Source organism: Saccopteryx bilineata, chromosome 2 (genome assembly GCF_036850765.1).
Source record: "Saccopteryx bilineata isolate mSacBil1 chromosome 2, mSacBil1_pri_phased_curated, whole genome shotgun sequence".
In the NCBI taxonomy this organism is placed as follows: Eukaryota; Metazoa; Chordata; class Mammalia; order Chiroptera; family Emballonuridae; genus Saccopteryx; species Saccopteryx bilineata.
The window spans coordinates 222,708,808-222,723,543 of NC_089491.1; the positions used below are offsets into that span (position 1 = coordinate 222,708,808).

Below are 14,736 nucleotides of genomic sequence, written 5' to 3' on the forward strand. Positions count from 1 at the left end.
TAACCAACCAAGCTATCTGGTCAGGCCGACCTGGGTTATTTCACCATTTGTAACAGGAAGATCATGACACATGTGCCATGTAGACCTGCTCACTATCAAAGGAAGGCTGATTCTTCTAGAAGCCTCTTTTGGTGCCTTTTGACATAGATTCTCGCTAGCCCGAGTTCATGGAACAGGGCAAGTGTGCCTCTCACGTCAGTAACTCCTCATTCCCACTGGCCCCACCAGCTGCACCACCTGCCTCCCAGTCCTCCACCTCAACCCAACGCTCTGGGTTTGTGGGGGTGCCTTGGACTCACCTTTCTTGAAATTTCTTTCAATTACTGTACCCCATCTGCAGAACTCAGCCCGGATTCTGGTGAACAGCCGAGTGTTGTACTCCCCTACAGCTTCCTCCCCTTCCACTAAAGCACGGATATCCTGATTAAATGTATTAATTTTCTGTGAAGGAGAAACATAAGTAGAGCTATTTTAAATACAAGTGGGATTTGGAGGTCGTATGTGTGTTAAGGGGATGTGTGTCATTCTTTGCTGCCTACGGGCCACAGTGGGGTTATGGGAAAGGGGTGGCTTGGCACCAGCCCACACCGCTCTCCCCTTGCAGCCTTTGGGGGTCTTGAGTGAGTCACATGATGAAGAATCAAGGAGCAATGTGACTATCCACCTTCCATACCCCACGTGTCCCTGCCCCCTGCTTCTTAAGCCCAGTCCCTTCCTGGTGTTCAAAGTGGGAAGAAAAAGAAGTGCATAGTCACACAACCCCTTGCACACATTCAATGTGTGATTCTTCAGTGAGACGCAATGGGCAATACTCACATCAATCAGAAAAAACATTTTTTCAGTTTCATCTTCTGGGATGTCTGAGCCACACTTATCAAGATCCTCTGTTATGGTCTGCTGCTTCGTCTTTATCTGATTTTCTAACAGAGGCAGGCATTTCTGAGGAAAATATAAGGTAACAGAAATATATAAATATGCACAGGGAATAGAAAAATAAAAAAGGGCCCAGGCCCCCTTCTGTAAGGTGCAGGGAAGCTGAGCAGTACATTGACTTCCCAGTTTTTTCCAGAAAGATTTTTCAGAAGTAGAGACGACAGCATTCTTCCCAAGGCCTGCCCACTCCCCTGTTCCTTCTCAGATAGACTCAGAACAAGCCCAGGTGACCACACTGCATGGTTCCTGAGCCCTAGAAAACCAACCCAGGAACAATTCCTTTCCTGATCGACTTAACAGAAACTCTGCAGGAGGGAACAGACAGAACCATTTGTCTAGTGGGCTCTGAAAAAGTGACAGGTGCAATAGTTTGAGATTCAGCAATGTTTATGCTGCTCCAAGATGAAGTTATCAGACTTCTGGCTCTTAAGGGTATGGTTGCTTGAACGTGCCAGCTTGGTCTTCCATGGCAAACATCTGAAAACACTGGACTACATGTCACAAGCACCCTTTTCAACTGTGCCAGTGAGCTGGCAGGTATATAACCAACACTCAGAAGCCAAAGCCCGGTGACAGCGAGCACCCACGAATGTGATGGCAAAGCAGCAGTGCTGCTTGGTGCTGAAGCAAAGGAGATGTCCCGTGGGCTTGTTCCAGGTGTGAAACTAATGGATGACCACCTTCTTTCTACATAAAGCTGGGACCCCAATATCTAGGCTGTCAACATGGTCAGGTAGGCACAACCCTGCCTGCCAGTCCATTCCTGGAGGCCTGCACACAATGCCTGAACTCTGGTGCAGAGTGCAGGGAAAAACAAAATCTCCATGGAGAACCTGGAGCCAAAAGCCAGCCCTCAACCAGGCTTGTTGCTCAAATCCACTCTTGCTGAGCAGTCCCTAAAACCTCAAGCAGAGAAGCTTAAAGTGGTTCAAGCTGGAAGCCTTCCCAGGTGTCTGGCAGAAGCGAACACTGCCTCTCCTTGAAGAAACCCCATTTGGATCCAGGCTTCCATAAATACCCGCAGACCAAGTCCCAAGAAAGACAGGCTCGCCCATGTCCTTGTGGGTGATGGTCAAGTGGAACCCAGCACACCAGGCTTCTGGTACTGGAATCATCAAGTTCAAGATACACCAGAAATACGTTCAAAGACATCTTAAAAGGATTGCAAATGTGAAAAAGAAAAGGACTCTCCATACAGATTGGAAGAGAACCAGAGAAATTTAAGACATGAGATACAATCATTACAGTTACCAAGACACGATGATAGTGGTTGGTGATGAGAAGGAAATAATACAGAATTTTTACTTTGGCCAAGAGGATATAATCTATCAGGATCCCGCTCAATGAGTGGTTCTCTAACAAGCATCATCCATAATACCAAAGCCCTTTCTAGAAATGGAGGATTTCAGGCAACACTCCAGAGCCCCTGATCCCGGGCCTTCATCTTCACAGAATTGCCTGGAATTATGTGTGTGTGCTGATGGTTCAGCAATTGCCACGGCTCAGCTCCGTGTTTGTACGATTCTACCCCGAGACCGTACAACTCTCTGTGCTTACACAGATGTGTGCGATGAGCTCCGTGGTCAGTCTATCTGCCAAGCAGGGGATCGTGGCCCTTCCTTCCTCCAGGAGTTCCCTGCAAGAGAAGACAATGTGCACATCCATCATGGTGTAGCCACAAAATGGGAGCCAGCTTTGTGCTGCTGGGGAAGTCACGGCAAATCCAGTTACTTCCAACTAAGTGGTGTGCCCTGCAGTTGGGACCCCGCCAATATTCAGAACTGGATCACATAGAATTGTGACTGCATTTGAATAAATTTGGATCATTCAAAAATGGTATAGAATGTCCCCTTACAGCCAATATTGTGAATGTGTCTTTACAAAAATACAGTCACCTATGGATAAGTTTTCATCATACACACACACACACACACACACACACATACACATACCCTTTTGTGTATATCACATGTATAAGTACATATAATGCATATTGATATATGACTTTATAAAAATATATTGACTTATATTTACATAGGTGTGCGGATGAATACATCTTTCCCTGAGACAAGACTTGAAATCATGGCTGCTTAGAGGAAGGAAGCCAAGCCCTCGCCTCACTCCATGCAAATCTGTGTTCACAGGGTGAGTTATTACTGGGTTTTGACATTGTAAAGGACTTTTTAGTATTCAAGGCAAGGAACCATGAGTTGACATACCTAGTTGTGAGATTACATGCATACCTAAGTTTCTGTTTCAACACCTGTCAATTTGTCTAATTGTTATAAAATACACATCCCAGAAAATTTGCCATTTTAACCATTGTTAAGTGCACAGCTCAGTGGCATTAAGTACATTCATGCTGTTGTACAACCATCACCACCATCTATCTCCAGAACTTTCCATTAAACATTAACTGCCCATCCCCCTCCCCCAGCCCCTGGCACCCACTGTTCTACACTCTGTCTCTATGAATGGGACTCCTTTAGGGACCTTATATAAATCATACAGTATTGTCTTTTTGTTACCGGCTTATTCCACTTAGTATCAATATAATGTTCTCGGCCTGACCTGTGGTGGCGCAGTGGATAAAGCGTCAACCTGGAAACGCTGAGGTTGCCGGTTCAAAACCCTGGGCTTGCCTGGTCAAGGCACGTATGGGAGTTGATGCTTCCTGCTCCTCCCCCCCCTTCTCTCTCTCTCTCTCTCTCTCTCTCTCTCTCTCTCTCTCCTCTCTATAATGAATAAATAAAATAAAAATATATATATAATGTTCTCAAGTCCATCCCTGCTGGAGCAGGTGTCAGAATGTCCTTTTTTAAGGCTAATATTATATCATGTAAATAGACCACATTGTGTTTATTCACCCATTGATGGACACTTGAGTTGTTCCACCATTTGTGAATTATGCTGCTGTGCACAATGGGGTACAAATATCTGTTTATACACCTGTTAATGCTGAACCAGACCTCTCCACAGGCTTCTGGGAGAACTGACTGTAATAATATTAACAAGAGTTCAGGGCTCCACCTGCACACACATGTTTGCACACAAGGGGCCTCAAGATCCCATAAGCACCTTTGCATTGAGATCATTTTGGCTGGTACCAAAGCAAGGGGCAGGTATGCCAGCAGCGCCCAGCTGCGGGGCAGAGCCAGGCTCCTCCTTTCCTGCCAACTCAGCATCATCTCAGAATTTTACATCGAACTGATTTATCAGTCCTTTTCTTTTTAAGAAGTTTTGCCTTTGGCATTAGGTTAGAAAGATCTCTGTCCTGGGGTTCTAAGCTCCCCATCTCCATCTATAAGCTTCAACTGATATTTATTTTGGTGTGACATGTTAATTTAAGTAAGGGCACAGTTTAGTTCTTTCCCTCAAATATTAAACAATTATCTTAATGCTACTGATTAATAATCAAACTGACATAGCCCAGGAATTTCAAATGCCACATTTATCATATTCAAATACTGGGTCTATTTCTGGGTCCTCAACTTTTTTCTTATTCTGCTGCATTTATATTTTTATTCCAGTTCCAGTACCATACTATTTAAATTATTGTAACAAGTTCACTCCTTAATTTGATTTTTAAAAAGTTATTTATTTATTTTTTTTGTCATGTGTGTAAATTCCTCCATTATTCTTCCAGGCAAATCTCATAGTCATTGTCAAGAAACAAACATGCTCACACACATATCTGCTTTTGGAAAGTGGCAGTTTTTCCTAGGGGAGGACAAAGGTCCTTGGTTTGGGTTTGACCTTGGGAAAACAGAGCTGCTGGCGTACCTGAAATATGGATGGTCCTCAAAGAAGGCCTTCTCTCTACTCAGAGCCTCAGTCAGGCTCACATGGTCCTGGATTTCCTGCTGGCCCCGGCACTTGACGACCATGTAGCCCTTCTTCAGGTGGAAGATGAGGTTTCGCACCACATCAACTACCTTGTCTTCGGTTCCTCTGTCCACCAGGTCTGGCTTTGTCAGGATGCCTGTGAACCAGAGCCTTTTGATGAGAGGATGCTCACAGCTTCATCAGAATAAGAAGTGGATGGCTCACCAGCTTCTTCCCACCCTTGCTTGAGGGCAGACAATAGGGCTTGCAGAGCCCAGGTGCAAGGCATAGAACTTTCCATCTTCCCCATCTGACACTCTGTCCCCATTAGAAACTAACTCCCCATTCCCCTCCTACCAGACCTGGGTACCTTCCACTCTACTTCTGTCTCTAGGAATTTAGCTCCTCTAGGGGCCTAATATATGTGGTCTTTGTCCTTTCATAGCTGGCTTATTTTGCTTAGCAAGATGTCTTCAAAGTTCATCCATGTTGTGGCATGTGTCACAATGTCCTTCCTTTTTTTCTACCTCAAATTCATTGTTAACTGACACAAGTGCTTTCTGGTTTTGCCCCACCCCCTGAACTTACCATGTTTTTTATAAGCATGTAGACCAGTGGTAGTCAACCTGGTCCCTACCGCCCACTAGTGGGCCTTCCAGCTTTTATGGTGGGCAGTAGCAGAGCAACCAAGTATAAATAAAAAAATAGATTTAACTATAGTAAGTTGTTTTATAAAGATTTATTCTGCCAAATTTAGCAAAAATCTGACATAAAGTACTTGGTAAGTAAGTATTATTTATGCTTTAACTTGCTGTAACTTAGCTTTATAAATTTTATAAAGTAAAGTTACTTCCCTACTTTATAAATCACCATTACTGTGGAACCGGTGGGCAATTAGAAAATTTTACTACTAACAGAGATACAAAAGTGGGCGGTAGATATAAAAAGGTTGACTACCCCTGAGGTAGACAAAAGTTAGGAGCCAACTAGTGGCCAAAAAGAGTCAATGTGACCCATGTCATCGGGACTCAGTGAGCACCAAAACTGACACCTCAGCAGTTCTCATCTGCTGGATGCAGGCCCCCCGCCCTGTGTGGGTGCCAACAAACACTCATTTGGATTCAAGTGATGCTTTTCTACTATCAGACCACCTACTACTTTTAGGTTCTTCCCTCTTCTTACCTATGGTCCTGTCTCCTTCAGGGTCCACCTCCTGAGCCATGCTCAGAGCCTCTGTGGTGGCGATGTCCACATTACTGGGCACTACCACCAAGTTGATTGTCTCATTCTTACAGATGTACTTCTTGATGAGTGCCTTAATCTAAGAAAATGGAGGGTGTGGAATTTGAGATAGGTCCTCCCCTTATATATACTTGCTTCAGGCCCTTGGAGTCCTAGGGATATTTATCCACCCCCTAAAAAATAAGCCTACAACTTCAGCATGGTGGTACTTCCTGAGCCACAGTTATTAGGAACTAAGTTCTCTGTGGCAGAAAGAGCTCTGGGGTAAGAGAAAAAGAGATTTTCACTAATTAACCATCTCCTAAAACCTCAATCTGATGGTCACAATGAAAAACAAGATATTGGAAGAATTGCTTGACTCTTCCCTAAGCACAGGGTCAGAGTCACTGATACGAAAATATATTGTTTTTAATGCTCACTCTTCTTACATAAGATCCTTTCCTAATACATGCCAGTTTAGATATGCTATAAAATGTGAGTATAAGCAAAAATGAGTCATTGTACAAAACACAAGACATAGTTTCAATTTTGCCTGTTTGCTTTACTTTCTCCAGAGAAGCTCTACCTGACTTGGTGGAGAAAACTGCAACCATCATGCTCTCATAACTCCCCATTCACACCTCCTAATATTCCCTATAATCTCAGTGCTGTTGCTCTAATGCAGCAGGGTTTCCCCCCAAAACCAAAGTCAGAATGGAACCTGAAGTTTTACCTGATGTCCAATGTCAGCTGGCTGATTGCCCACAGCCACCCTGGTGATTCCAGGAAGGTCTATCAGAGTCAGATCTGGTATGTGAGGGGAACTGACCTCCAGACTAATTAGCTCATGACTGATTCCCACACCTTCCCCAGCAATGACATCCTGGGCTAGAGAGGAGGAAAAAAAAAAAGGAAAGAAAAACCAAATAGCACTCATTATGGAGAATTCTTTGAAAGCAACACCTACCAGCCACATTTCTACCTTCCCAAAATGACTGAAATTTAATTATGTGACAATCAAGGAAGAAATTAAAGTCAATAAGGAAAAGTTCTCTATTCATCTCATCATACTTAGCAGCAACTAAGTGTGTCATTCCTCTGTCTTTATCAACTTTGAGTGTGATTTCTCCTTTAGGATGTTTTAAATTGATCAAATAATATCTGTGGTTTACATTTACTGAGACCTGCCATAAATTAGTCTAGCCAAGGATTCTGTAAACACATCTATTCTGCTCCTGGAGGAGAATGCTTACCCTGAATCCTCTTTTATCAGGTCTATGGTGTGGAGAAGCCCTTAAATTAAAATGACAGTCAATATTTGGAGACAAGCTTTAAATTTCAAAATTCACATCATTCTCAGATACTTAACTTATACTAAGCAATAAATCACCAAGGTCAAATTCTGTCCAGAAGCACTGGTCTTAATAAGGGAAAAGAAGATAAAATGCAAGGGAGCTCAGGCCTGTTGTGTAGGAAGGATGGAAGGAAGGAGGACTGGACCAAGGGTGCCAGGGCAGGCCCAGAAAGTAGAGGGTGAGGACACTGTCAGGTAGGCCCCACCCACTTTACATGGTTTGACGTGATGTCCAAATAAGTGAGGATGAATGAATACAAAGTACTTACCTTTCCTAATTTCCTTTTCTACCTCCGAAGCAGCTGAAATGTTCATCTCGAGGTCCCGGTAACTGACTTTGGCTGCCCACCCATCTTCATCCCCAACTTTTCGCAGTTTCAGCACCAGGGGACATCTTGTAACAATTCCTAGGAGGCCATGTGAAAATCAGTTCCATACTCTGCTCTTAAAAAGCCTTCTGCCGGGGTCCAGCCCCGGGGGGGGGGGGGAGATCCAGGGGTCCCACAGGAGGAGACCGCATCGGCGAAAATGGAGTGAGAGAGCCGAATTCTTTTCTTTCTCTTTATTCTCCGGTTAGCATTTACTGCCAGGCATCTCTACCAAATGCTAGTATAGCTCCCTTTTTATACACGCACACCGAGTTACAATCACATGATGTTAATTATTACTTTTGTTTCACTATGTTTTCATGTTTCCGGATAACAGTTAATTTACATCTATGAGTCACAAATCAGGTAGCAAATCATTCAAAATACAAAATAACTTGAATAGCGATAACAACATCAGTAAAAGCTTTTAGAGTATTAGTTCTAAAAGTTAACTATAAAGTGAGTTAAGGGGCAGAGAGAGATTAGCAGACAACAACAATGGACCACCGCTTGCTCAGGTAAATGGCCTTGGGTTTATGCAGTGTCCTACTTTTTCTCACAAGATTCTAAAAGGCTTGCCTTTATAGAAATTAACATAACATCAAGAATAGCTTTCACCCAAAGATATGCAGAGTGTACTTGCAAGATAGCCCAGCAGCAACACAAGACATTCCATGGATTTTCCTACATTTTTAAATCTCATGAAAACATCTCATTGAGAAAGCCTAGCAATTGCCTTTAGTCAAAAGACAATTCTCTTAGTAAAACATTCTTTTCTTGCTGACTACGCTCTCATTCTAGGCCACACAATGGGCCATTCTACTATACCTTACCTAAGATACTAATGTCTAGTCAAATATTACTTATTTATTATATTTAAACACTAGTTAAGTTCTGACTCTATTCTTTTCAGAATATACCACTATTTGCAGATCAAAGAAGAAAGGAATGTTTCTCTACTTATCACATGAAAAGGCTAGGGAAGAAAAATGTTAAGTGAAGGCCTAAGGGTGCTCTGTGCACAGCCACTGCCTCCTAACCATTCACAAGTCACAATCTCTTCTTTCTAACATGATTAAGAAGGAATTTTTCTACAAACTTAACCCTTTACGAGGGATATCATAGCCAGCCTCTTATGTCTATGAGCCCAGTTCAAGGGGCTTGCAGGCTTTTCTGTGGAACTCACACCCTCTGTCTCATTTCCAAAGAAATCACTACGAATCTACAGGGAAAGCACGGTACTATTATCCCTGTGCCAAAAATAATAGCACACACCCAGAAAAGGGGGGGATATAAGGCCAGATTAATTCAAAAAGTCAAAGGGGGGGAGTATCGTTGTGCCTATCCTTTGTGGTGACTTTGTCACCCCACAGCCATTGGTCTTCACTGCAGTGACTTTGTCACCCCGCAGCTATTGGTCTTCTCTGCTGTGACTTTGTCAATCAGCAGTTTTTGGTCTTCTTCTGCTGTGACCTTGTCAGCCAGCAGTTGTGGGTCTTCTCCTGCTGTGACCTTGTCAGCCAGCAGTTGTGGGTCTTCTCCTGCTGTGACCTTGTCAGCCAGCAGTTGTGGGTCTTCTCCTGCTGTGACCTTGTCAGCCAGCAGTTGTGGGTCTTCTCCTGCTGTGACCTTGTCAGCCAGCAGTTGTGGATCGGCTCCCGACAGCCTTCCATGGTAGCCTTAGACCAGTGGTTCTCAAAGTTTTATACAATCTGAGAGCCTGCTCACACTGCAAATGTTTGACTCTCACTTTCTAGTAGTCTAATACTCGATGTCCAGGATAGCCTCGGAACAGACATTTTGAATATGCGTCTGGGGACATTTTTGGCTCCCTAATGCTTGAAAGCCACCACTTTCAGCTTCTGGCTTCATCCTAGTGTTTTGCAACCCATTAAGGTGGTAAACAGCAAAAATTATGTAAACATTCTCCATTATCTCCCAATATACACAGTATTCCTGTCAGGAAGGCAGACTACTCCCATCAGGCCACCGTACTATAAACTCCTTCCAAATCCCACCCATTTTCCACAGCCAGAGCATATCATGACCTGTCTCAGGTCTGTGTGAACCCTCACAGATGTCCTTGGCCTTGTAGCTCAAACAGCACCACTGACCATAGCATCAATCTTTATCTCCCAGGCAGAGGGTCAGCTCTTGGGAAAAGACACCCCCCTATGCACAGAATTCTGGGCTGGGGACCCACATACATTTACTCAAGACCTTCCAGAAACTGCAGGTTACATATAAACCACACAAAAATGTGCAGTGAGTGAGTGAGTGTTATGGACTGAATTGTGCCTGCTTCAAAATTTATATGCTGAATCCCAACCTTAAATGTGATGTATTTTTAGGGACAGGATCCTCCTTTAGAGAAGTGCTTAAGGTTAAATAAGGTCATAAGGGTGGGGCCCTAAACAACATGACTGGCATCCTTATAAAAAGAGGAAGAGACACCATCCATGTGCACACAAAGAGAAAAGGCCATGTGAAAACTCAATAAAAAGATTGTCAAGGAGAGAGGCTTTGGGAGACACCTTGACCTTGAACTCTATACTGTGAGAAACTAATTCTTGTTGTTTAAGCCATGCAGCCTGTAGCAGCATTTTGTTATGGCAGCCAGCTGACTGATAGAGAGGGTAAGTTCTTACCGCTGCCTCTGGGAAGGGCCACGCCTGACAGAGCCTCCAGCACGGAGCTCTTGCCCGAGCTCTGGTCCCCGATGACAGCGATGGCGGGCAGGGCCAGGTCCTGCTCCACGCCCAGGGCCCGCAAGGAGTCGATGAGGTCGATGCAGGGGCGCACCTTCTCCTCATATTGTTCACACAGGCTGTTCTCATGCTTCTGGAGAAAGAAGAATAGGAGATTATGTCATGGTTTGCAGGTCATGTTGCATCAAGGATGGGCAACTTCAACTGACCTAATATATAGGTTATTCGAGTTACCCAAACAGAGAGGGAGAGGAGCAGAAAAAAATATTGAAGAAATAAGAGAAAACAATTTCCCAAACTTGATAAAAACTATTAATCCAAAGATTCAAGAAGCTCAATGAACTCTAAGCACAAGAAACACAAAGTAAACAGCATCAATTGAGTCAAACTGCTCAAAACCAGTGATATTGAGAAAATGATCAAAGCAGCTAAGGAATGGCATGTTACGTAGAGAAGAACGTAGACGAGATTTTAGCAGGCTTCTCATCAGAAATAACACCAGTGAGAAAACAGTGGAACAGCACTTGCAAAGTACTGAATACATCTTTTAAAGACGAAGGTGAAATACAGACTTTCAGACACAGCAAAGGTGGACAAATTCATCACCAGCAAACCTGCACTGCAGGAAATGCTAGATTCCTTCCAGCAGAATGAAAATGGCACTGAATGGAAATCCTAATCTACACAAAGCAATCAACACTAGAAATGGGAACTATTATCCTTTTTTAACAAGAACTACATGATTCCATACATTGGTGGAACATAAAAATGAGACTAAGAGACATGGACAAGAGTGTGGTGGTTACCAAGGGTGGGGGGAGGGAGGGCATGGGAGGGAGGGAGGGAGAGAGTTAGGGGGAGGGGGAGGGGCACAGAGAACTAGATAGAGGGTGGCGGTGGACAATCTGACTTTGGGCGAGGGGTACGCAACATAATTTAATGACAAAATAACCTAGACATGTTTTCTTTGAATATATGTACCCTGATTTATTAATGTCATCCCATTACCATTAATAAAAATTTATTAAAAAAAATTACTTAAATACATTTAAAAGATATTTGACTGAACAAAAACAATGTATAATGGAGGTTTTAATATAGGTAAAGTTAAATTTTGTGACAAAAATAGCATGAAGGCTGGGAGGGGAGACATGAAAGTATATTAAAGGTTGATGCATGAAACATGAAGTAGTATAATATCCCTTGAAGGTACACTTGATAAATTAATGATGTTTAATATAAACATTAAGGCAGTTCTACTTAATAAGCCAAGAAAGAAGAAAAAATGGAATCGTAAAAAATATACTGCTCACAAAAATTAGGGGATATTTCCAAATGAATATGAAGCAATAAAAAAAAAGCATTTGATTTTTTTTAAAACAAGAACATCAGAAAAGCAAACGAGAAGTCAAAGAAAGTTGTTTTCTTATGCAAATGAGATGCAAAACCAACTTTTATTTCATTGGTAAAAATGTACTATACGAAAGGCTGAAAGTATTGGAGTATCTGCACTTTCCCTGATCCGCTAATTTTTGTGAACAGTGTACTTAATTCTGAAGAAGGTAGGAAAAGAAGAAAGAAGAAATGAAGAACAGATAGGGTAAATAGGAAATAAATAGCAAAATGATCTTCTCAAACCCAGTTATTAACATTAACAATCACAATAAATATAAATGGCCTGACTAGGTGGTGGCGCAGTGGATAGAGTGTTAGACTAGGATGCAGAGGACCCAGGTTCAAAACCCCGAGGTCACCAGCTTGAGCATAGGCTCATCTGGTTTGAGCAAGGCTCACCGGCTTGAGCCCAAGGTTGCTGGCTTGAGCATGGGGTCACTCATTCTGCTTTGGCTCCTTGGTCAAGGCACATATGAGAAAGCAATCAGTGAACAACTAAAGTGCTGCAAGGAAGATCTGATGCTTCTCATCTCTCTCTCTTCCTGTCTTGGTCTGTCCCTCTGTCTCTATCTCTGTCTCTGTCAAACACACACACACACACACACACACACACACACACACACACATACCAATAAACAGAAATGGTCTAAATACTCCTAGAACAGTCAAAATGACTGAAAATGAAGAACAAATATGGAGGGATAACATTACTATATCTCAATAATTGTTACAAAGCATCAGTAACCCCAACAATGTGATACTGGTGTAAAGATGGAGAAAGAAATCAATAGAATAGATACATATTCCAGAAATGAACTGACACATATGTGAACAACTGATTTGTGACAATAATGCAAGGATGATGCAATGGAAAAAAGATAAGCTTTTCAAAAAATAGTATTGGAATAAATGAATTATTAATATGCAAAAAAGAACTTAAATCTATATATAATTCCATATATAAAAATTAACTCACAATGGAGCATAAATCTAAATAAGAAACTTGAAACTACAGAACTTCTAGGAGAAAACATAGGAAAAAATCTCTATGGTTGTGTATCTGGCTATGGTTTCTTAGGGATGTTTCCAAAAGCAAAATTCATAAAAGAACCAACTAATGAATTAGACTTTATCAAAATGAAAACATTGGATGTTTAAAAGAGGCTATTAAGAGAAGAAAAAGACAAGCCACAACCTGGGAGAAAATGTTTGCAAAGCTCGTATCTGACAAAGGACTTGTACCTATAATATACAAAGAATTCTCAAAACTCAACAATAAGAAAACCCATTTAAGAAGATGAAAAAATAATTTTATTTTTTACCTTTTTCTTTTTAATTCCTATGTTTGTATATGACTTACATAAATTTTACTAGAATATTTCTTTACATCATGGTAAGAAGCTACTTACATTCTGGACCAAACAAGTCTTTGTGATAGGGATGTACCTTGCATATTATTGGTGACTTAGCAGAATCCCTGGCCTCTATTCACTCACTATTCTCTATGAGTTGTGACAACTAAAATGTCTTCAGACATTGCTACATGTTGCAAGAGGCAAAACTTCCTGGGGCTGAAAACCACTGCCTTACAGAATGCATGAGTTCAAAACTTCACATACAGGGAACACTGACAGGTTTCAGCAGAAAGGGAGGGACACACTGGCAAGGACTCCCTTAACCAATCTTGAACGGGACTCCTTTGAGCCCTGTCTTCAGCCTGCTGCTAAGCCAGTTCACCCAGAATCCCTCACTTTCGACAGCTAATCATGTTCCTCCCTTGCCCCCTGGATCCTAACCAAGTTCCACTTAGTATTCCTTCCTCTTCTCTCATCCCACCTGCTGGCTAAAAACCCCAGTCATCCTTGGATTCCACGTTGAGCTCAATCTCTCTCCCCTGTTGCAATAGTCTTGAATAAAATCTCCCTTGCAGATCTTCCCCATAACAGTACTTAAGGAAGGTGTGGAGCCTACCGCCACAGGGAAAGCCCTTGGTGGCCCTGCCAAAAGCCTGGCTGTGCTTTTGAATCCACAAGAAGCCTCAGTATCAGGTCCCCTTACAGGCTCTTTTGTTTTCATTTCTTTTATCATCCATTCACAAGAGTGTATAAAAGATGAATAATTAGAAAATATGCAAGTACCAACCACCTGGTTCAAGAAAACACATGTTCCCAGTACTTACGACACTCCCTACGGTCTTCCCCAGGCACCGTCTTCCTATTACTCCTTCACTCCCAGAGGGTACTTCTACCCTGAGGTTTGTGATAACCACATATTTGCTCTTCTTCATGCTATCCTACTTTCCATAAACAATACATTGCTTATTGTTGCCTGGCTTAGGACTTTATATAAATGGGATCATACTGTACATTTCTTCTAAGACTTGATTCTTTGGTTCAGCAGTGCTTTTTAGACTCAGCCATCTGGATACCTGGAAGCGAAGTTCATTATTTTCACTGCTATATAGAACTCCACTACATGGGCATACCACCATCGCCCTCTGCATTCCATCACTCACAACACTTGTGCTGGTTCAGGTTCTACTTTTATAGACAATGCTATTAGGAGTATATTTCTCAGGGTGAATGTGAAAGAATTTACATAGTGGTTCTCAAACTTTAGCACGAAGTAGGACTATCTGAAGGGCTTGTTAAAAAGCCCCACTCTTGGAGTTTCTATCAATAGTTCTCTAAGACTGGAGGAGGGATGTGTGATCACTTGCATTTCAAACATCATTTTCATTGTAGCAACTCAAGTGATGCTAATCTTGCTGGTCTGGGGACCACACACTTTGAGAACCACAGTCTACACCCAGAAGTAAAATTGCCAGATTACAAGACATTCTGTTCAACCTGCCTGAAAAAGGCCACACTACTTCCAACCAGGTGAGTGAGCTGTGTGAACTCTTACTGCCCCATACGCAATCAGTTACAGC

The 14,736-nt window shown here is 42.3% G+C and overlaps 1 protein-coding gene across 4 annotated transcripts in view; it reads right to left on the bottom strand.

Annotated features, from left to right (window-relative positions):
- MX1 (MX dynamin like GTPase 1) overlaps positions 1-14,736 on the bottom strand; it is a 32,963-nt gene that overhangs the window by 13,436 nt on the left and 4,791 nt on the right. For 2 of the 4 annotated variants that reach the window (XM_066259342.1, XM_066259340.1), the window contains 8 exons: positions 10,350-10,539; positions 7,603-7,740; positions 6,713-6,867; positions 5,941-6,079; positions 4,717-4,915; positions 2,491-2,569; positions 817-939; positions 300-441 (listed from right to left, as the gene is read on the bottom strand). In XM_066259342.1, the coding sequence (XP_066115439.1) occupies positions 300-441; positions 817-939; positions 2,491-2,569; positions 4,717-4,915; positions 5,941-6,079; positions 6,713-6,867; positions 7,603-7,740; positions 10,350-10,539 (1,165 nt within the window). Of the gene's footprint in view, positions 1-299; positions 442-816; positions 940-2,490; positions 2,570-4,716; positions 4,916-5,940; positions 6,080-6,712; positions 6,868-7,602; positions 7,741-10,349; positions 10,543-14,736 lie in introns of all 4 variants that reach the window. The other 2 variants (XM_066259341.1, XM_066259339.1) reach the window with 1 other exon arrangement.